This window comes from Perissodus microlepis, chromosome 15, assembly GCF_051167445.1.
Source record: "Perissodus microlepis isolate ML-2025 ecotype Zambia chromosome 15, ASM5116744v1, whole genome shotgun sequence".
NCBI lineage: Eukaryota > Metazoa > Chordata > Actinopteri > Cichliformes > Cichlidae > Perissodus > Perissodus microlepis.
This window is the reverse complement of record NC_140475.1, coordinates 6,708,293-6,730,967: the sequence shown is the minus strand read 5'-3', so window position 1 is coordinate 6,730,967 and position 22,675 is coordinate 6,708,293. Positions and strand designations below refer to the sequence as shown.

Sequence of the window (22,675 nt, the reverse complement as noted above, 5' to 3'; positions counted from 1 at the left end):
ATGCAAAAAATAAAATAAAATAAATAATAATAATATTTAGGTTCCCTACACCACTTGAATGTGTGTTATCAGATTTATATCCATATTTTGCAATGGTGCTCCCTCCCCTCTACGTGATGGTTGAGAGGTGCTTCATCAGAGGCGGAAGTTTGACCGAGGTCCTGGTGGTGATCGTCTCTGCTGAGACCCGGGACAGCAGTACAGTGCTGAATTTCAGTCATCCGCTCAGCCCAAGGTCAACCCTTTCTCCTTCAGGTTGAGGGATTTTGGCTTAATGCATTTTCATGGGACTGCGTTCAAACTTTGTGAACAAGTAAACAAGTTTGAGAACACGTTACCCAAATGAACAGTGTGGCTCAAGTCACTGTGTCTAACCTGTGTGTATAACACAATATATATTAAACTTGCAGGCAACTTGAACTTGTTTAGAGAATCAATGCATTGCTAGTTTGGGCCTTTTTTTGTGTTAACGCTGGCACATTAAGACTTGACAATGAAAAATGTTCTTACTCTGGACAGGTCTCCAACCTCCAGGTAAAAACAGATGATGAAAACGTTCCAGGTCATCCAGACTACGAGCCAGGCTGCATACTGCGGAGAAACAGGCAGAGAGATACGCAGAGAGGAAAGTGAGATGCCGACAAGACTTGACAAGCCTTTGTTAGAGAATTTAAAATGCATCTTCGTGTCTTGCATTGGGACTGGGTGAGACAGAGAGAAAGAGAGAGGGAGGCTTCACTTTTGATGTCGTTGAGATGCAAAGAAACAGAAACAACGGCAAATAATACAACTGATCACCTGAATCAAACCAGACAGGAAGAGAAAATGGGTAGCGGTGTTGTGTGTATGTGTTTGTGCAAGTTATAAGAAAGTGAGAATGATTTTACAAGCTTTGATACAACTTTCAGTCTCTTTCATTAACTGAATCTTCTTACTAAACCTTGTGTGTCTACTTGAAGGTCTTCTGATTGGATTAATACAATGTGGCAATGTGAAGGGGAGCTTTGCACTAATCTGCTAATTCCTCCTCAAAAGTTCTTCCTACTCCCACTCTGTTCACACCATCTTTTTACATATATACATATATACACATATATAGGGATGGGTATCGTTTAGGTTTTACCCGATACCGGTGCCAAACCGGTACTTTTGAAACGGTGCCGGTGCTTAAACGGTGCTCAAACCGGTGCTTAAAGAATGGAGAACACAAAATTGGTCCAAAAACCTCTCATGTTCAGCTGTTTTTTGTAAAAAGATAACAATGTTAGCCTTTTCTGCAACTATGGGGCATATATGGTATCATTCTTGGCTGGAAGCAGTGCTTAAACAATGGAAAAAACACAAACTTTGTCCAAAAACCTCTCATGTTTAACTGTTTTCCACTTTTTCTTTGGTCATTTTAGCCTTTTTGGCCAGGGTGAAGGGAGCATCTGCCATCAAACAAGAAGACAGCCGCATGTAGCTATGATGATATTTGCTAGTTCACCTTACATGCATTAATGTAATAACGTGGTTAGCCTACTCAACGTAAATTACACACGGACAACATTAAGCTACTCACGCAGAGAAGAACGGCTGCTGCTGCCATCATCATCCGTCATCATTTCTGCTACACTGGCAGGGCTAGGGGCCAGGACTCTCCTCTTCGGGTTTTTGGGGGATGTTGCAAACTCCGCGTCCGATAACAGGCACCACACCCGCAGTAGATGTGCACGGTGTGAGGTCTTGCAGCAAGCTATTAAATACGGCGCATTTCTCGGCTTTAAAAAAAAACGCTATGCGTTGCCAGGTGTTTTATCGGATTTGAGGTGTTACCTCCTTTGACAGTATCACCTTAAAGCACTTGTTGCAGGCTGCTGAGTTTGCATATTTTGCTGTGAAGTACAGCCAGACTTTTGACCGCTTCGCCTTGGGCATTTTTAATCTGTAGCTCTGCTCTAAAAGAACGTACGTACCTGGACCCGCCTACTATCCTCGGAAACGTAAAATGATTGGCTAGAATCTAAAGTGTATCACAGCTCAGGAAAAAAAGCACCGAAATAAAGCACCGAAATGTGCGCTGCTTTTCGGTCTGGTTACTACCGTTTTTGACAGAACCATACCGGTACCCATCCCTACACACACACACATATATATATATATATATATATATATATATATATATATATATATATTATTTTTTTTTTTTTTTTTTTTACAATAATGCATTTTTTAAAATATATATACCGATCAGCCACATCACCACCTCTAACCTATTAGAGCATGAACATGGGACCTCTGGAGTCTGATGGCACCAGGATTCTGGTATAGACTGGGTGGAGCTGCTTTACATTTGGCTTCTGTCTGCACATCCCACAGAAGCTTGATTAGACTGGGATCTTGGGAGTGTGCAGGCTCTGATAATGCCTTAGGTCCTTGGGTTCTTTGTTTTAAAAAAAAAGTTTTGCTAGCAATGTTCCAGGTTTTTGATTTGCTATTCAATTAAACGGGAGAAAACCCAGGAGTAGTCTGAAAGCCAGAAAAATGAGGTTAAAATTGGTCCATACAAATAGATTTTATGTATTTAATGTCTGTTTAAAACCATTATTCAAACTCTTTAATAATCAAATTGTATTTAAATCCCTTAAAAACACGTCTGCAACACGGCGGTACAGTCACATGGGAAACAAAGTGTTCACTGTGCAGTCCTGTGAAAAACTAATTACACTCCATAATTCTAGCTTGTAGAAGCACCTTTAGCAGCAATAAGTTGAAGTAATTGTTTTATGTATGACTTCATCAGTCTCTCACACTGTTGTGAGGGAAATTTTGGACCACTCTTCTTTACAACATTGCTCGAGTGCCTTGAGGTTTGCGAGCATTCATCTATGCACTCCTCGCTTAAATTTCTGCCACAGCATTTCAATCAGGTTAACTCGTACTAGGGCATTGCAGCACCTTGATTCTTTTTTTCTTCAGAAGTTCTATAGTAGATGTGCTACTGTGCTTGGGATCATTGTCCTGTTTCGTGACCCAATTTGGCCAAGCTTTCCAGACGTCTTGTGGTTTGTTCAGATGTAGCTTTGCAAACCTAAGCTGTACTGTCATGTTCTTTTTAGAGAGAAGAGGCTTTCTCCTGGAAACCCTTCCAAACAAGCCAAACGTGTTCAGTCTTTTTCTAATCGTACTGTCATGAATTTTAACATTTAACGTGCTAACTGAGGCCTGTAGAGTAAGCTTTTGCACTTTCTGGGAGCTTTTCACCACGAGCTGAATTTGCTGGGATCCACCTGGGATATTTCCCTGTGAAAACTCTGTTTCACCAAAATGCACGTGTCAAAATAACATCAACATGAATGCCTGGAACCAGATTTCCCAGCAACGCTTTACATTGTGATGAGATGATCAGAGTTATTCACTCAGACCGTCAATTTTAATGTAGTGGCTCATCGGTATATAAAATAAATACAGTACATGGTCTTCCATCAATCTTGCATCCACCAGCAGATGTGTTTTTATTAATTATTAATGCAAACTGTTTAAATTTTCTCTGTTATCCATTCAAGTGGATTTTATAGTGCATCCTCCAGGTATGAATGAAGTTTTCAATGTCCGGAAATATTTTTTAACGAAAGGTTGTGAAAACATCAAACTTACTACTTATATAAGTTATAAAGCTTTAAAAAAGAGAGAGAGCAGAGTATAAGTAAAATGCTTGTTTTGAGTGCAAAACTCACCCCAGTGACGTATCTCGGCCTGAACTGAATGGTGCCAAAAAGGCCCAGGATGACAACAATGATGTGCAGGAAGTTGGTCAGGATGGGAGCCCACTGGTATCCCAGGAAATCTATCACCTGGCGCTCCAGCACACTGACCTGATAGAAAAAAGAAGCAAAGGAGTGAGATTAGACGCAAGAAAACAAAGGCATGTTTTCTGTAAAACATTTGACTGTTAAAGGTAAAACTACCAACAGTGACAGAAATGACATAAAACTCTAGTTACAGCTTTGCAGTATGGTACACCTCTACCAACCACGATGGCTTTTCAATAAAAAAAAAAAAGGTATTAAGTGTATTTATGTTTGGGAAATGCACTGTAGACACGACACTAGTGATCCTTCACCCACAGAAAGCCACAAATTCTAAAACACAGATGCTTTACAAGCATCTTGAACCCCAGCAGGACCAATTAATCACCACAGTTTGTAGTCTCATCAATCCGTCTTCTGACCATATGGTCATGACCTTTGTTCCCAAGTAATGGTGTTGGAGAATAAAAGTGTTTTTACACAATGTTATGATGTCACATTGAAGATGATGCCCTTCTGGATCTAAATGATCCAACTTAGTGTTTTCACCCGTCTGGACATTTGAGAGAAAATTGTGTCATTAATCCTTGAAAAACGTCCAAAAACATGTTTCATAAGCCCACAGTGAGCTTGCCCCTTGACCGCCACGCTCAGATCCGTTCATTCTTGAGTCCAAGTCAACATTTGTGCCAGATGTAATTAAATCCCTTGCAGCTGCTCCTGAAATATCGCTTTCACGAGACAGCAACGGACATGAGATTACTGGGACCTTGGTCTTTTGACCTCTGACCACAAAAATCTAATCAGTTCACCTTTGAGTCCAAAGTGAACGTCTGTGCCACACTGGGAGAAACCCGTTTAAAGCTTTCAAAAGGACAGCTTGGCATAGAGATCAGCACCGTTTTTCCTAATTATCGCAGACATGCTGTGAAACCTCAAACAACTGGTCGACCAACAGAAAATTAATCATTAGTCATTAATCATGGCTAACTCCCTCAAATGTAAGGATTTGCTGTGGTTCTTTGTTAAATGCAGAAAACAATTTTGCAGATGAATCGCAGCCTAACTCTGACGTAATATTTGAACTAACGATGGCTGTTTTTTTGTTTTTTTAATTCACCCCCTTTCTTCAATCAGCTGATTTTTCTGTCTTCTTTACACGTATTTATTTGGGACTCTTAATGATGAACTCACCGATGGGTCTGATGGGGTTAGAGAGGTCATTTATCATAATAACAAATATAAAATCCTTTGTCATAATGAAGTAAACTGTAATCAGTTATACATGCATTACTGTTAAGCTCCCAGGGCTCTGTGTGTGTGTGTGTGTGTGTGTGTGTGTGTGTGTGTGTGTGTGTGTGTGTGTGTGTGTGTGTGTGTGTGTGGTAGAGCCAGTGAGTCTGGGGGGTGAGGGTTATTATCATTCAGTCACTGTAGGCTCATGCTGAGATAGTTAATGAAGTTAGCACAGCGTATGATATGGCACTGCTAAATATATTAACGCACACAGACAAAGACAGGGACAGGGAGATGGTGAGGGGGGAACAAAGAGAGAGCATGAGACAAAGAAAAGGTGTGCACTAAAAAGAAATAAGAAAAAAATATAACATGAAAGCTAAGGATGCCATTATTAGCTTCATTTAGTGCAAATGAGACTGATATTTACTGTTCTACGCTCTCAGCTAGAAGAGATTACACATCATCGACTTACATATCAAATCAAGGGCTTCATTACCAGCCATGACTGTGTAGCTGGTATTGTTTTCAGCTTGTGAGGCTGCCTGTCTGTGAGTGTCTCTCATTTAAATGAATACTGTAGCAGGAGGTAACACAAAGGTGGTCTGTCTGCACAGATTTTGTCAAGATAGCATTGCAACCCTGCAAAATACTGTCCCGAATCATTATGGGTGTGTCGTTGAGTTTAAAATGAACGTTGTTTACACCTGATCTCTTCTCACACACATGCAGGCAAATTTCTGGACGGCTTAGTTCAGAGTGCCCTAAAGGTAAGCCATACGGCAGCACTACAGACAAAGCTAGAGACCGTGTTGAGCTGGGATCACACCAGCAGCGAAGCCTGGGTGTTCTTGGACACAAACCCATTATGAAAATATTACATGTTCGTACATCAACTAAAGGTGTAGTGTAGTGGTTTATGCATTTGCCTGGCAAGCGAAAGATCCCCAGACGTGACACCAATCTCTTTGGGGTTGCATCAAACAGGGCATGTGCTGTAAAAAGAAATCTGCCAAATGAAACATATAGACCTGCTGTCTGTGGTAAATCCATGTGAATGACAAAGCAGCTAAAAGGTATCTGATACAGGATATTTAATATAAGCATTAAAAATACAAATGATTGTGTAACCATGGTTGTAGGCAGGTTGTTTGTTTGTTCGGTGTTAATGTTCTAGCGCTAGCGTGAGGCTATGAATCCATCGTGGTACATTTTTGGCTGCAACAAAAGCCTCTTTTGAAATATACTTTGGTCAATCTCAGATCATCTCAGTCACTTGTACTTTTGAAAAGCTGAAAAAGAGCAACATAAACGTAAAAATGTTTGCCTTTAAAGTAAAAGTTGTGATTCAATTGTGTTCCAAAAGGTGCAAGTTTTACTTTGAAGGCACTTTTTGCAGTTTCTTTAAAATTTAGCAAGTAGTTGGGGAGTTTTTTGGTACAACATCAACCTAGCATCTGCCACCATCCTCCCATAAATGCTCGCCAACCAGTTGTTTTTTCCGTGGTTGCCAGGGGTTACTGACTGATAGGCCTGTGTAAACGCAGCTTTAAGCAATAACTTACAATAACAATGACCAAATCCTCATTTTTTCCTAGCAACCTCATTGGTCGCCAGGTGGTCGCCAACTTGTCTCTAGGCCTGCGTGAGGACTAACCTAATTGGTAAACACAAGTAATCAAATTTCAACTAAACATTAAAGCATCACAGTTCTTTTGACTCTTTCAAGCTGATTTTATATTTGTAAAACTGTAGCAGAAGGCTGGTCACTGGTCATTGTTATTTTATATCTCTATATAAATAAAATCATATTTAATACACTTTTTTTAAAATCCCAAAGTTTACCCTCAATATTTAACATAAAGTAGGGCTGATGGGCACTGGAGGAAGTCCTGCACAGATGGGAACATCCCAACAGTACCAGGCACGCTGTCATGACTACAACCGTAACAGTGCATAAACTTCACCAATCAGACCGTCGTTTTAAAAATGAGTTACTGAATGTGAGAGCTACACGGAAAAAGGAAGGTGTATGAATGAGTGTGCGGCGTGCTGACATATGTGCATCCATCCATGTGTGGGTTTCTGTGTCAGGGCAGGTCTGCTGTGCTTGCACTTGACAGCACCTGCTGTTATTGGACACACTGGGCTCAGATGGCTCAACAATGTGTGTGAGTGTGAGTGAGATAGAGAGAGAGAGAGAGAGAGAGAGATGACTGTGCTTCTCTGTGTGAGTGCCTTTATGTTTGGATAGACTCTCTCTCTCTCTTTCTTTGTGTATCTGTATTATGTAAAAGTGTGTCCTCCCATTGACAATTATATAGTGGTACAATTGTGTCTCTCTCACAAGCAGGCACACACAACCATACAGACCATTATAAAAAGTCAGAGGCCTCCCAGCCTATTATAGAGGCCTCTTGGGGCCCCTCTTTCATCACCAATAATATAAACAGTCTTCACTCCAGCTGGGACACACACAGACACACACACACAGACACACACACACACACACACACACACACACACAAGTAAGAGAAGTCACAGAAAGGAGTATCCAGTGGAGAAAATCCAAGAAATGAAGTAAAGAATTTCTATAGTTTAACTGTCAGTCACTTAAAAAAAACAGTTGTCGGGGTTTATTGCTCTAACCTGGGTTCATATAGGAACCAATGAAAGGAATATTCAAATTCAGACCATCTGTTCGTGCACTGCACTCGTCTTTTCATGTGAAACTCTCATTACATGTCTCAGCTGCAAAACAACTAACATCAGCTGCCCCAGTAGATCATCCTTTGTAATTCACTTCTTCAATTCTCCTGACAGAAAGGAGACACGTAAGCACCCCCCCTCACCTCCCTACCCTCCTAACGCCTGCATCCTTTTTCATGAATCGTATGACAGAAGAAACAGTTTGAGTTTCTTCTGCTTTTCAACAACTTTAACTCTGGGGGAAGGGAGATGAAGAGCTGTGCATTGGAGCCTCGTTCCCAGCAGCAGTGTATGGCCTGCATGTAAGCAGATATGGCAGTTTTGTGATACGTGCAGCTGATGAAAGCTTCCAGTGGTGTGCAGGTGGAGCTCCAAGCTGGCTAGCCGGGTCCTTTGGGATTAGATGCAGCTCGCTTTGATGCTGCTGACAGATTTGGACATTTCAGAGCCAATGCTTAGGCCAGGGATGCATGCGCACTAGGGTTATTTTAATTGCTGTACATATGTACTGTAAATCTGCAGGTGGACACAGCAAATTACTCTCGATATGTTCTGGTCTAGCACATAAGAATACTTGGAGCTCTGGAGAGCCAATGCTTGCATCTATGAATGCGTGGAAAATAAAGTGGGTACTCCATTTCTCTGTTTAACAATGGTTCACAAAACACAGAAAGCAACTTTATATTCAGCCTTCTGTCAATCTATCCAATGCCAGCACAAATTCCCTCAGGGACCAAGAATGTTTATTCCACCTACTGTTTTGTTAGCATAGACTGATGCGTGTGCTCTTCCTGGCATCAGCTTCCCAAATGCAGACGGAGTCTAAGTAGAGCTACAGTGAATCTATCACTCCCCTGCTATCCATTTACGTGGAGAGAGGCCAAATTCCTGAGAAAAAATAAAATAGATTCTGGGCTGCGTTTAAAGGGAAAGTAATCTAACTGCCAAAGTAACAAAGACCAGTCACCTGCTTGTCTCAAACAATGATTTGAAGCTTTGCAAAAAACTTGATTTTTATTTGTTACCAAGCTGCAGGAGGTGAAAGGTGGCATCGACAGCAGTTTTCCACAAACGACACTGTGACCTCTGTTGCCGGCTAATTTACTCTCCTGTCGTTGATTAGCGCCGTTAATGATTTTAGTGGTGAGTAAAGATACCCAACCTGCAACACTATCCATGTATCCAGGTTACTCCAGGCCAGTGGTAACTGTGCATATTTAAGTGTCAGAAACAATAAACGTGTGGATTTTTATTGTTGTTTTTGTAGGCAGGTTATTTGTGGCTGATGTGATTAACAGTACGGGCAGATAGGTGCAACATTTGACAGTCACAGCAAATCTGTAGAACGGTTGGCAGCGGCTATTCTTAACTTGATTATGCAATTGAATGTTTAAAAAAATGTGACATTTGGTTGGAAAAACTAATGATTGATTGTGTAAAAAAAAGCAGGAATACTGCCAGCCGCCTGGTCTCTGGAGATACACAGAATGCAAAGCAAGGTTTCTGCAATAAAGGTTCATAGGTCGAGAGCTGCTGGGAAGTCTGGGTAAAGTCCAGAAAACTGTGTGGTGTTGCCGAACGCATCATCCTACTGCTAATGAATGATGATGAACAAATATCAGCTGAACAACTGAGTAAAACTGAATGGTGCCCACTCTTTTACATGTATAAACAGAGGTTATTGTATACTGGACTAATTCCATACACTCGCTAAGTGTTAAGCTAAAAATAAATAAATGAAATAAATAAATAAATCCCAATGCTTTGTAGTATAGTACTTCTGACAGAGTCTGTCGGACATAGGATTTTTAAGACAGATACCATTATTTCGTGATTTGAAAATCGAATATTCTTTCAGACACATGACACATAAGCACATTTCCCTAATATTTACTATGTTTAGTTATTTATTCGCTCATTTACGCTCTGCCCGACTACCCGCTGGTGTTTCTGGCGTTCCAAACACGGGTGTTGTAAATAGGGATATGTGGAGTGCCCTCTGTTGGACAAACGATGGCAACGTCAACATTTGCAACATGGCTAAAGGAAGTTTCTCACAATTCATTTTTTTCCTTTTTAATTTTTAATTTATCGGCTGTTACAAATGCTGACATAGATCAGCAAATAGCTAGTATCGGTCATTAGTACTGGCTGCCGACATATCTAGTAGAAGTAAATATGCCTTTTGTTGAATTTTTTATCTCTGTTGTGACCATAACATTCTATTCAAATTGTCTTCCATTTCTTTTCTTTAGTTACTTTTTTAGTAAATTAACTTAACTATCTGTTTGGTAAGCTAAGCCTGGCAAACTGGAGATGGACTGAAAAAACCCATGAGGTAAGGTGACACAAGCAAAGCATATCTGCTAAAATATCTATTCACTAGCTGGACCCACGTCCTCATTTTAGGTTTGGAAGCATTTTTAGTAGATAAAGGCGAATGGCTTAATCAAGAAATGAGCTGCTGTTTGGGGCAGGCCTCGATGGGGACTGGGGCCTGGCAGATCCCCATGTACTAAATAGAAGCGAAGAATTGAAAGGATTGAAAAGGGGAGGGAGGGTGAGGCACATAAATGAGAACAAACAGCTTGTAGAACTGGGGGGATCATATATAGATAAGACTCGGAAGGGGCGTGTTTTGAGGCGTGGTCCCGCTCCTGATATTCATAAATTTATCTCCAACAAAGATGTATTCCAACACAGTCTCATAGCAGGGGAATGTGTATAAAAATGGCTGTAATGCCTGAGCAATAAATGCACAGGTTTTGTAACACCCCTTGAATTAAAGCTGAAAATCTGCAATTCAATCACGTATTGACTAACTGATTTAAACTCTACTGTGGTGGTGTACAGAGGCAAGTCTACAAAGGTTGTGTCTGTGTCCAACAAATTGCGGAGCTAATGATGCCATCAACGTAGTTTCCATCTTCAAATATTTAACTAGTTCAGCCTTATCGATCATATTTAGGTTAAAACACAGCTTATTCAGCTTTGTTCTCACTCTCCAGCTATGCTATGAGTTCAGTTGACTTTAGGCTTGTTGCTTTAGTTTTTACACTATGCAACACCACCCACTTAACATTCAGCCATCCAACTACTGACTAACACACTTCGTGAAGTCAAATATGTTTTTGCTTCTCTTTGGTTAATAAATTGGTAAAAGCTTTGCCTCTCCCATTATTTGTCATGCCTCATGGAGGTGGACAACGAAACACGCAACAGCAGGAAAAGTGTGTGTGCCGGATGGTTGTGGTTCTTGACGATGCTGTGCGCGTTCCTCTGGGAGTGCTGGTGGAGGATAGTGACGTGGTGTCAGCAACTTATCGATGCTGCAGCTGTGCAAAGATGCCACACTTCCTCAGCCTCCTCGGAAAACAGACCCACTCCTGATGACGTCATACGCATACGGCGACTGTGGGGGTCCCCGCTATGTGCACACAGTGAAACATGAAACTGCTGACCCTTTTAACCTCAACAAAGCCAGTGTGGACAGAGGAAGGTTTCCACCCCTCTGCTGTCTTCTGCAGTTCATTTGTGCTGCAAATTGTTTCTGCCACACACACGCACGCGCACACACACTCGTACACACACGCAACACAGTGATGCAGATGCAGTGAGGGCAAAGACGCACCGAAATACTTCAGGAATAGATTAGCAGCAGAAAGAAATATGAAGCTGATGAAAGGGACAGCAGAGAGGCAGAGCAGGAAAGGGTTTTCAGTGAGGTGGAAAGAGTTGGGTGTATTTGATGATGAATGATAGATGGAAATCAAAGAATGAGCCTTGCTGCAGACAGGAGGACATCTGCACTGCGTGACTATTATGAGACACTGCAGAGCGACGACTGTCTTTTATCTTAAACACAAGACGAAGAGAAAGAGAGAGAATGAGACAGTGAAGGATGGAGAGAGGGATCTGATGAGATGGAGAGGTGATTAGGATCCCACTGTTACTGAGCAAAGAGATGAGTGGCACTGGGTGAGAGAAATGAAAATGTCTCCATTCCTCCTTCCTCACCGTCTTTCCTTTCCCGACCTCCCTTTCCTTGCTCTCATCTCCTCATTTCCTCCCATCCTTTTCCTTTTCTCATCATCATCTCTCCGCCTTCTTCCTTCCTTCATCTCTCCTGCATATTTAATATGTATTCATCTGTTAACAGATCTGTTATGTCACAAAACTGCAAATTATCTCATCTGCCTCCTCCCTCTTTTCCCCCCCATTACCTCACTACCTCCCACTTCCGTGCTCGCTTCCCATATTCTCTCCACTGTCTCCCTCTCTGTCCTCCATCTCCTCGTGCAGTTTTTCCTTCCTGTCCCGCCTGCTCGACTCCTCCACTCTCACCTCCTTGCTCCCTCGGCTCTTTGGCTGACAGTTTTCGCTTGGTTGTGTGACCTTTAAAAAACTGCTGATCAAATTCTGCCGCTCATCCCATTAGGAACGACAGCGAGGGAAGGAAAGCAGAGAGGGATGAAGGGGAGGAGATCAGGTCAGATGGGCTGTGGTGAGACAACAAGAAGAAGCTGGAGAACGAGCTGGCAGAGAGGAGAGGCAGTATGGAAAGCAGCAGGGATGGAGCAGAGAGAAAAATAAACAGGCAGAGAAAAAATGTGAGAAAATGCCCAAAAACATCATATATGAGTCATGCAGGGAGCATCACGACCGAGTAGCAACATCCAAGCAAATCACAAACACAGTGAAACAAATACGTCCTTTTTTTCTTTACACAACTTTCATTTTCTGTTTCTCTAATCACCCGAAACTTATTTTTGCAATAAACCTCAGAAGCATTCGTGGTTTTACTGTTAACTTAATTAAGGCCGCCTGCCTGCGCAGTGCCCTACTGTGTACAGCAAAAGCAATCTCCCATCGATTCGGTTCGCACAACGATCAATTCATCTCCATTGGAGGCTATTAGGGACCATTTGTGGCTACTTAGAGCTCGGAGAGAGAGAGAGAAAAGACGGCGGGGAAAGGTGGAGCGAGCAGAGGAGAAGGAAAAAGATGAAAGGATGTCGTGATCCGAAGAAAGGGAGGGAGAGCAAAAGAGTGGAAGAGGAGGAAAGAAAGAGGAAGGGGAAAGGAGCCGTGATGGAAAGAGACAATGATGATCACAGGTGAAAATCTCTATTAAATATCCAATTTCCTCCATTCAGGCCTACTCATTGTCATCACAGCTGTTCAGTTATAGCTGTAATAGCCATAATATCCTTAGTCACTCAGCCATACACGGACTATGCACTATTCCAAGTGGAAGTCCCACTTGAATTAACACTGCAGGATGGCCATAGTCATAAGCCATGCCGCTTTAGTGGAAACAGGCACTGGAAAAACATACCTGTGACTCACACAGGTGACGTGTTGCTTTTATATGAGTTGGCTGAACTTTTAGGAGACTTGTGTTAAGCTACTGCTGAGCCTTCAGGTGCACCTATTATATTTCCTGATCTTATGGGCTTTTGAGGCTGGTGAATAAGATTGTGAAAATACAGCAGGAGATATGGCTTCATATTTAGTTCTGTGATAGCGTTTCGTCATGTGGATCTGAAGCTTGCATGCAGAGGTGAGGCTTAAGAATCACACCAGGGTGTGTATTTCAGCTCCTGGTGATCATATTTCAGAGAAAAGGTGTAGAAAAGTTTAATTAGAATCCGCGACCTGCGACCAGTGTATCCCGGCTGGGATGGGCTCCAGTCACTTGTGGCCGTGAGTTGGATAGAAGGTTAAGAAAATGGATGGATGGATGGAAATTGTATTAGAATTTGTCTTCAAAGGTAAAGCCATTGCTGTTATTCTGTTTTCAATGCTGATGTACTGTTTGGTATACCAAAATAGCATGCGAGAATCTTCAGTTACAGTGGAATACTGGAGCATGCAAGCCTAGGACATTACATTGGCAAAATATTTCCACAGTTGAGTCACATTACATACAATCAGACAATATAAAACATGTACACAGCTTCCAGGTCTAAAATAAAGGCAACATGGAAGCTGAATCGTTAAACTTGTATACTTTTTTGTGGCCAGCAGGGGGTGATTCCTCTGGTTGTAAAAAATAAAATAAAATAAATAAAAACCTATTGGAGAATGGCACCAGGCTTATGACCTTTATGACCTCTATTACTATTTCCGGGTTAGATTATCCAATATATGCTCATTTGCCCTCCATCTCATATGCTGTCTATGCCCACATTGCAGAACAGTGGCCCATGTTAAACAAATTTGGGCTATGACTGTAATGTATCTCCAAGTGCAAATGGACTTCTCTGTAAATGACATGAATGCACTAAGAAGTCCAATCACAAAGACACATCCTACTCCGAGGTGCACAGTTTGGGATGCAGATCCCTTTGCAGATTCTGCCAAAAATTATAGTTATTCTGAAAGCATTCAAAAGGTTCTCGGGTGAAAAGCTGCTGGAGTACAGACTTTTAAGAGATTTAGGATTTTAAGCAGAGGAGAAACTGGCGGAAAGACAAAGAGGTGAGGCGAAATTATTCCCCAAACACTGAATGACAGTGAGTTAATGAAACGCTACAGATTAGACTGTGCAGGGATAATGTTTGTGGTCGATCTCATTAGAGATTCGCTCACATCTCCCACCCAACACATTAACGCTATAATGCCGGAAATGAAAGTGAACATCGCAACACGAAGATATCTGGCAGCTGGAAAAATGCAACAGTGCAGCACTGATGTCTGTCGCAACCTTTGATCAGCAGACTGATCACACACAACAAAAAATAACGACGTCTCCGCCTGAGACACACATCATTGTATCACAGAAACTGAAAGCAGAACAATTTATTTTAGTCAGTAAAGACAAGAAAAATACTATCAGCGTGCGAAGAGGCTACACTGCAAGTAGGTGGGACTCCTAGTTTATTAGTAATTTTGAATGTTGTCAATTCAATTCTATTTATATAGCGTCAATCACAACAGTAGGACTCTGTGGACTTTAACATTGTAAGCTAAAGACCCTACAATAATACAGAGAACCCTGTATGAGCAAGCACCTGGTGACAGTGGGAAGGAAAATCTCATTTCTAACAGGAAGAAACCTCCAGCCCTCAGGGAGGGGCAATGTTTTCTAATAAAGCCTAAATTATATGATTAGGTATATCAGCTTGAATGGCCAAAGTAAGCCAATCATCACAAAAAGTGTACTTTTCTCTTAAAAATGTATCAAACTTTAAAAAGGAACCAGGTCAAGCCCTCCTCAGAACCTTTTTACCTGCTAGAACTCTTTGGTAGAAAGTTTGGGGCTTAGCAGCTCTATGAGAGGATTCCCTCAATGTTTGTCTACAGGTAGATACTTCAAAGACAAAGTCTCCTTTGAGCCTGAAGCGAGGAGGCAAGCAGAAAACCTTGATCAAATGACCTCAGAGATCTACTGGTGTTACAAGGCCTCGGTGTGTCTCTTATTACAGACAGAGCTCTAAAAATGATCACAAGAATTTCTAAATGAATTCAAAATATTATCGACAGCCAAGATGACAGATCATAATCATGGTTACATGAGAGATTTAAGTGCCGCATAAAGTTTGAAATGAATATAGTGGAGTGTCATTGGCCACACTGGAAAAGTGTCTGGAGCTGTTTGGTCACACCTGAAGGTGGGGTGAAAGGCCAGCACTCACAGGATCGTGTACGAATCAACCATTTAAATAACAGTCTAGAAAAAGCTTGAAGGAGGAGTCCAAACCTTCATCAGAAAGTGACACAATAAGTCCGCGTATTTCCTTGGCTGGGAATGATGCCGGAAATGACACTGCATGAAAGTCAAGAGAAAGTTTCAGGTCCAAGTGAATGTTTTAACGCTGGTTTTCTTTGAGGGGGTTCCATGCCAGAAAGTGCTCAGGTTTACATTAGTGGCTCTTACACTATTACATATGAAGTGATTTGCTCAGAGCTGGTAGTTTGGTCTCCAGGAGGCATTTCAGACTCTCGATGCTCAGACAACACTCCATCAAATGTCAGTCAGAAGTGTACAAGACTTATATTGATACGCACTATTGGATTGAACCATCCATCCTCTTCCATTTATTCAATTAACTGTTGCAGGGGGATCCTGCTGCAATTGCACCACATCACTCTATTAATTCAACTCAGGACCTGCTGGCTTAGCAACCCCAGTGGTTATTTTACCTGTCATCACATCAGGTCATGGTCTCTCGCCACCACATTAATGTTCTGGTTTCTTCCTGTGTGCACACCTCTTTAGTCTTTTAAAGGTCTTTTCTGGTGACCAGAGACTAGAAATTAATCAATTAATTTCATTAAAGACAGGCTACAAGAAACAAAAAGGACATCATAATGTGTACAACAACAAAATGCAACCACAACTTCCTTGTGACCAGGAAAAATCAGTGGTTGCCCAATGAAGTTTTATGATTCTGGTGACTGATTACAAGTAGTTGCAGCAAAAGGTATTCAATCAAACGTAACGGCACAGATTACCTGGTGAGAGGCAACCTGACTCGGACCGACTGCAACATCTCTGAAACAGACTACTGAAGGTTTGACAACATATTGCAATCGATCTGAGTTAGTCTGTGCTGATGAAATCAGGTAACTAATCTGTGTGTCTTTTTGTGAGCTGGTTGTATTCTGGTTATTTTGGTATGTAAAAGCATAGTTTGCTGATAATGTCAAACTAGCAGCAGACTGACTACATCTGATTGCTGTTTTATGTGCTGTTTTTGAGGCAACCATTTCCAAGATGAGATCACAAGTTCTTGGAGCTTGATTGGAATTATTTTGGTCGTCCCACAATTTTCAGGCACTGTTTTCCCTATTGTAACTGTAGCACAAGGAAGACCTGCAGTCACTCATCTACCTGGATGTGTGGACTGCTTGACTGTTCTTTACATCACTTCCACTTTCCCACGCTTTCAGACTCATTTCTCTCACCATTATTCTGGCAATCAGTCATTTTCTCGCCCACGTTCTGCAAGCCGATCAGCCCCTATTCCATGTGCTTTAAATCTCAGCGCTCCTCTTTCATTCTCCCCTTTCAGGCTCATTCATGTGATCATCCTTGTCCCCACCTCCACCTCATCTCCAGCTGCTTCATCTCTCCCACCATCAGCATCAGCACTCTGGGGGGCGCTGTCCTATTTCTTCATCATTGGACTCCGCTCTGCTGCGTAGTTTCATCTGAGTCTAATCGCCGAATAATTTATTACTCAAGCTTTGTACTTAAATAAAATATGTTGAGTTCTTCCAAATGATCTCTCCTTATTGAAACAACATATTTTTTTAAAATGTGGGTGGTAAAACTGTGCACACAGAAGACGCCAAAAGAAACCGAGTACACTGGCAAAGGTTCAAGACCACTGACTTCAGGCAGTTTCTACACTGAGTTTAAATGTCACTGCTCTGACCTGCCCAAAAAACCAGTGGTAGTACGTTTCAGGCTCCAGGGCTCCCAGTAATCGATGATTAGTGTTCCCAAAAACATGCGTCAATGTGAACTCAGACTCGAGTAAGTATTTCAAACTATATGACCAACTATGGTTATATAAGTCTACTGTTAATCTATTGCAGCTTAATGAGGGATTTGATTTCACAAAGAATGAATGCAGTATCTAAAATATCACAGTTTAGATAAACTAAACTGTTTTTACCTGTCACAGACGGCCAGCAGTCATAATAAAAGTGTGCTGCACGACTGCCCAGCATCTCACATTAAAAATACTGGCCCAACACTTGTCACGTCTCATAGATTCTTGTCCAAATTATATGCATTTGGTTCATCTGTTTTGCACTTTTGTTGGCCTGTCATAATGTCAGTTTTTATAAATCTGGCTGCCGTGGCTGTCAACAGATGGAAAAAGAGGACGGGAGCAGTGTTAGCCAGTTAGCAACACGCTGTAAGTGCTCTGATGTGTCATGTGGAACAACTGAGATGGATCAAGATGGCAGTGTGTTAATGAAAGCTGCGCTGCCGAGGAGCACTCGTAGGCTGTTATTATGGTCACTCATCTTCATACTACAGCTCAAGACAGGCTACCTAGAAATATGATGAGTAACTACTAGCCCACAGGCAAAAATCCATTTTCCCACCTAATTTGCAGTAATAAGCCCCAGCACCTGAGCAAATTGGAACTGCAATTTGGATCCCACGGACATCTGACATTCTCAAAATGGAACGTCATTGGAAAAACAGACAGATAGATAGACGGTGCTGAAATCCTATTTCTGCAACATAATCAGAAATACCACCGAGGGGGGATTTCCCTCGTTTTGTTCTTTTTGTCATTTTTTATTCGCAGCTCAGAGCGGCACTGACAAAGTACCTCAGTGATGAAATACATTCAGGTTCTCGCTCACTTCATACAAGATGCCATGGAGCCACTTGCTGGGAAGCTGTTTCATCCCAGCAGTCAAGATAATGGTTTCTTAGATAGACTGCAGTACATGATTTCACCTCTTAACTCAATGGGTTGTTCCACATTGGGACCACTGATTTGAAAGATGAAGTTCCCAATGCTGAAAAGACCTGCACTGGCATTCTACTGTGGGACTTCTTATAACTACAACTTTGAACCAGAGCTTCCACAAAGCCATTCAAGCATTGCCCAGCATTTGGGGTTCAGTCTCTTGTCCAGGGACTCTCCAGGACTGGCCAAATTCTAACCCTGTGATCAATGGAGCACCCACACCACCACCTGAGCCCCCTCTATGTATTGCTGGCCTTTTATTCTAATAATAACAATAATAATATGATGGGTAAGAAGTGCAGCAGACAACTGACTACTCAACTTACATTGCAGTAGTTTCTATCAGTGGTGGGGCAAAATTACCAAAGGCGGTGGATGACAGTGCAGGACTTATTCATTGGTGCTTATTCCTTTTCAGTTGCACACAGTCATGCAACGTATCAAGCAGAATTGCTGCATTTGCTTAGTGCGGGCAATGAAATGAGATGCTACCGTATCATGAGCTACTCTGTGACTTCTTCCCCTTGGTTTCTATTTTTGTAGCATTGCTGCTAATATCATTAACTTCTGCAATTGCTCCACCTGAATTCGTTCCTCACCTCCCTTCCCTCTGTCCCTCTCTTCTGCCACGAGCACCACGGATCCCGTACACATCTCCTCGTGAATTAACTAGAGTGATTAATATTCCTTGGAAACATTTCTCTATGTAAACGTGGCATTTAAATGTCAGAAACACCGACTAATCAGTTTGGTATTTCAACAGATCTTCCCTCTCTGCCTGTGACTGTCCGCCCTTCCGTCTTTGCCTCTTTCTGCCGCTGCTCTTTTGTTTTTCTGTCAGCTGGGTGCTGCTCTCCCTCTTTCTCTCTCTCTCTTTGCCTGGAAACAACATCCAAAAAAGTCTGGCTGAAAAGTCTTGCTTCTGTTATCATCATCTCCTTTTTTAACAGTCAAATTGTCCCTATTATCAGTAAATCCCAGTGTAGGATAACACAGATAAAACAATGTATATTAGCTCAGCTTGCCAAGAAAAGAAAAAAAAGCCCATTCGAATCTCAAACTGTGAGGCACAATTGATCCCAATTCCCAAAATATAGACAGCATGAGGGTTATTTATAGCAGTGATATCAGAGGGGTGCACACGGCACATCTGTGCAAGACGGAGTACACACACACAGGTAGGCAGACTGCATGGATACACAGGCGCACACACGACTGGGGGGGACATCCTCTCTCTTAGACTATCAATGAGATATCATTAGGCTGCCTCAAACAAGTGCACGTGTGTCTGAGTGCCTATGACAGTGTGTGTGTGTGTGTGTGTGTGCTTGTTTGATGGCCGTGTGCCGATCCTGAGCTGAATGTGTCATTAACGATAATTGCAGGTTGCAGCCGAAGCTCTTTGCAGTCATTTAGCGTGATTGACCATTTGATTATGATTAATATTATACACATAAACTCAATAAATGCACCTGTCCCGTCTTTTTCCACCGTCTCTTCTCCCCAACCATCTCACTTTCTTTCCCTCCACATCTTCCACTTCTTTACCGTCCGCGTCCTTTTCCCCAACTCCCAGTCCGGTCACCTTCTTTCTGATGCTCTATCCTTTTTAATCTACTTATTAAGTACTGAATTTAGGGCCTTTGATGGAAACCTTGTCCATCTGTTTGTCTTCCTGCAGCTCCCTTTGAAAGCTTTCTCTTCCTCTAACTGTCTGTCAGATTGCCTTTTTTTTCTGTCTGATCTGGCCAGACCAAAGAAACGCTGACATTATCAGAGGAGACCAGAAAGAGTGAAATGCTCGGATTTATCTCAATGTTTTATCTGCCCTGCCGCTTTGATCTAAACCGGATTGACTTTGACAAAAGCACATAAGAGAGGGGGAAGACAACAGAGCTGGGGGAAATGAAAAAAAAAAAACAACTTGTGGAAGCGATGAGGTTAAATTTGAAATCATATTTCCAAAACACTGCTCCAATATCATGATAGTTTAGCTGGGTTTTTTTGGGAACCAGTACGGGTAATTCCTTGTTGTATCTCGTGGTTATACACTGAAGAACTTGAAGGTAATCGTGCAGCTGCGGTAATTTCAAACTGATGTCAAGAGTTGTACGTTTTGTGCAAATGGCTCTCTTCTCCTGCTTTTCCTCTCCTGGCTCCTTAATGGCATTGGCTTTCTCTGCTTATTGCCTTCTCCCTCCTTCTTTTATCTTCTCTCCTGGTGGCTCTCTCCCGCTCTCCCCTCTCACTCTTTCTTCTTCCCTTTATCACAAACTTTTCTTCTCCGTCTTGCTTTTAGCTTGTCAATTCTGCTTCCACTTTCTTTGGCTTTCTGTCTCCCTTGCTCCTCCATGAGTTCTTCTTCTTCTCTCCCCTCTCTCACTCCTTGCCTCTGCTTCCATTATCTCATCTTCCTCATCTCTCCTCCTCCTCCATTCACCCCACACCTCATTCCCTCCTTCTCTTAATCGGTTTCTGTGTCACTATTCAACGCACACACACACACACAAATGCAGTAGCATCCCTCCTCAGTCAATCTGTAAATGAATTATCAGCCCACCAATGGTTTTCCCTTCGTAGGCTCTGATATCTTAATGGCCGATCTATGCAGGCAGTGCTTTTATGAGAATAAAACGTGTGTGTGCGTGTACGTGCATGTGTTTTGGTTAGTTCAACTGCTGCATGATAAATAGGGAGTATTAGAAGGCAACCTCTATCGTACCCAGGGGCTCTCGTTTTGTGTGCACTTGTGTGTTAAGTGCATGTCTGCATGCAGCGTGTGTGGTTCACTGTATGAGACCCGGTTTTGTCAGGTTACTGCGTGTGTGTGTGTGCGTGAGCGAAAGTGAGAGTAGTGCATGAAGTGTGTGTTTAGTGCAGTTTTTTGTATTGTAAGTGTGTGTGTGTGTGAGTGTGTGTGTGTGTGTGAGAGAGAGAGAGAGAGAGAGAGAGAGAGAGCGAGACAAAGCGGGAGTGGAAATGACAACAGATAAACCCACAGATGGACGCCCAGCGGGCTAAGAAACATTAAGACTGCACAAAGACATTAACACACACACACACACACACACACACACACACACACACACACACACACACACACACACACACACACACAGAATGGTAAGTAGATATTGGCCTCTCCCTCTCTCTGAATAACCTCATGGGAGCCGAATGAAATCAACCACATCATTGGTGGTTGTGGCGTGCATGTCTGTATACACACAAGCAGAATGTAACATGAGTGTGTGTGTGTGTGTGTGTGTGTGTGTGTGTGTAACTGGTAACAAAAAGGATTACTTTGAGGAAAAATATATAAAACTTAAAGGAAGTAGCTTGTGTGTTAGTTTATTGTGCTGTGTTATATGAGGGTTGACTGCAGCGTGAAAATAACCAGGTAGAGGTTTTAAACACAAGCTGTGTCCCAAAATGTTTCAGCTGCCTCAGTAAGACCGTAGACAATAGCATCAGTGCGGTTTATTGTGTCTGTGTCGGGGCCAAAACTAAATTAACTTTGTGTCCCGGGCTGAATGGGAGACATGAAAAGAACCCGCAGTGTCCCAGCTGACAATGAACTGCCGGCCATCTTTGTCACCTTATTTAAATGAGCTTCATTGTGCTCACGGCGCTCATAGCATCAGTGGGCGCCAGGCACTTTATTTCCTCCTGCTCACTGTTATGAAGCAGAAAATATGGCCATATTTCCATAATATTACTCTGGCTGCTATCACTGAGGCCGCATTGCTGATCGCCCATTCAGTGTCAGTGGAGCACATCCAGGCAGCATTCGCTCCCGGTGCATGTGGACACGAAAGCTCGTCTGTGTGTTTACCGTACAGAAACACCCACGAGCAGATTGCACTTAAGCTATTTATGATGCAGTGAATCTGGAGCCTCTGTAAGTTTCCATTGCAGGGTTAGGTGCTACTAGAGGCCAAAGAGACTATAATTGATTGATTGATTACCGTTCTGGGCTGGGCTGAGAAAACTTAGTTTATCCGTCAAGCAGTCCATAATTTAGCTGTGATTTATTTTTTACTCTTTTTTTTCATGCTGGTGCTGGCATATATTCAAAACTGTAGGTGATTACTGAGTCACAGCAAGGTTAATTCAGTGCACTAATATAAAACATAATATCAAGGAAATATTTTGTTCTTTGGTTGCCACAAGTTTTCATTATTGAACTGCTTGCCACCTATCTTTTGTTTTTCCCATTAATAGATTAGCTCATAAAATGCCTGTAAACATTAAGACATGACCAATCAAACACAGATCATAAAATAGTCACTTTAAAAATACTGATTCTTGTTCGTGGACACAAATTTCCCACACTAAGTTCGTGTCTGTGAACATGACAGGTCTCATATGTCCATGTACACGTCCAAGTGAATAGGTTCCACTTTTAAAGCCCGAAAAAGATGACATTTGGGGATGTAGAGTGGATTATAGTGGGAGTTACACAAGTAACAAGTTACACTTCACTTATATTATGATATT

General features: G+C 42.0%; 1 protein-coding gene across 1 annotated transcript in view; it reads right to left on the bottom strand.

The window, feature by feature from the left end:
- The window catches only part of nkain2 (sodium/potassium transporting ATPase interacting 2), a 106,886-nt gene that overhangs the window by 48,869 nt on the left and 35,342 nt on the right, over window positions 1-22,675 (bottom strand). Inside the window, exons 2-3 of the mRNA XM_084952444.1 lie at window positions 3,717-3,854; window positions 511-591 (exon numbers count right to left, since the gene is read on the bottom strand). Coding sequence (XP_084808570.1) covers window positions 511-591; window positions 3,717-3,854 — 219 coding nt within the window. The remainder of the gene's footprint in view (window positions 1-510; window positions 592-3,716; window positions 3,855-22,675) is intronic.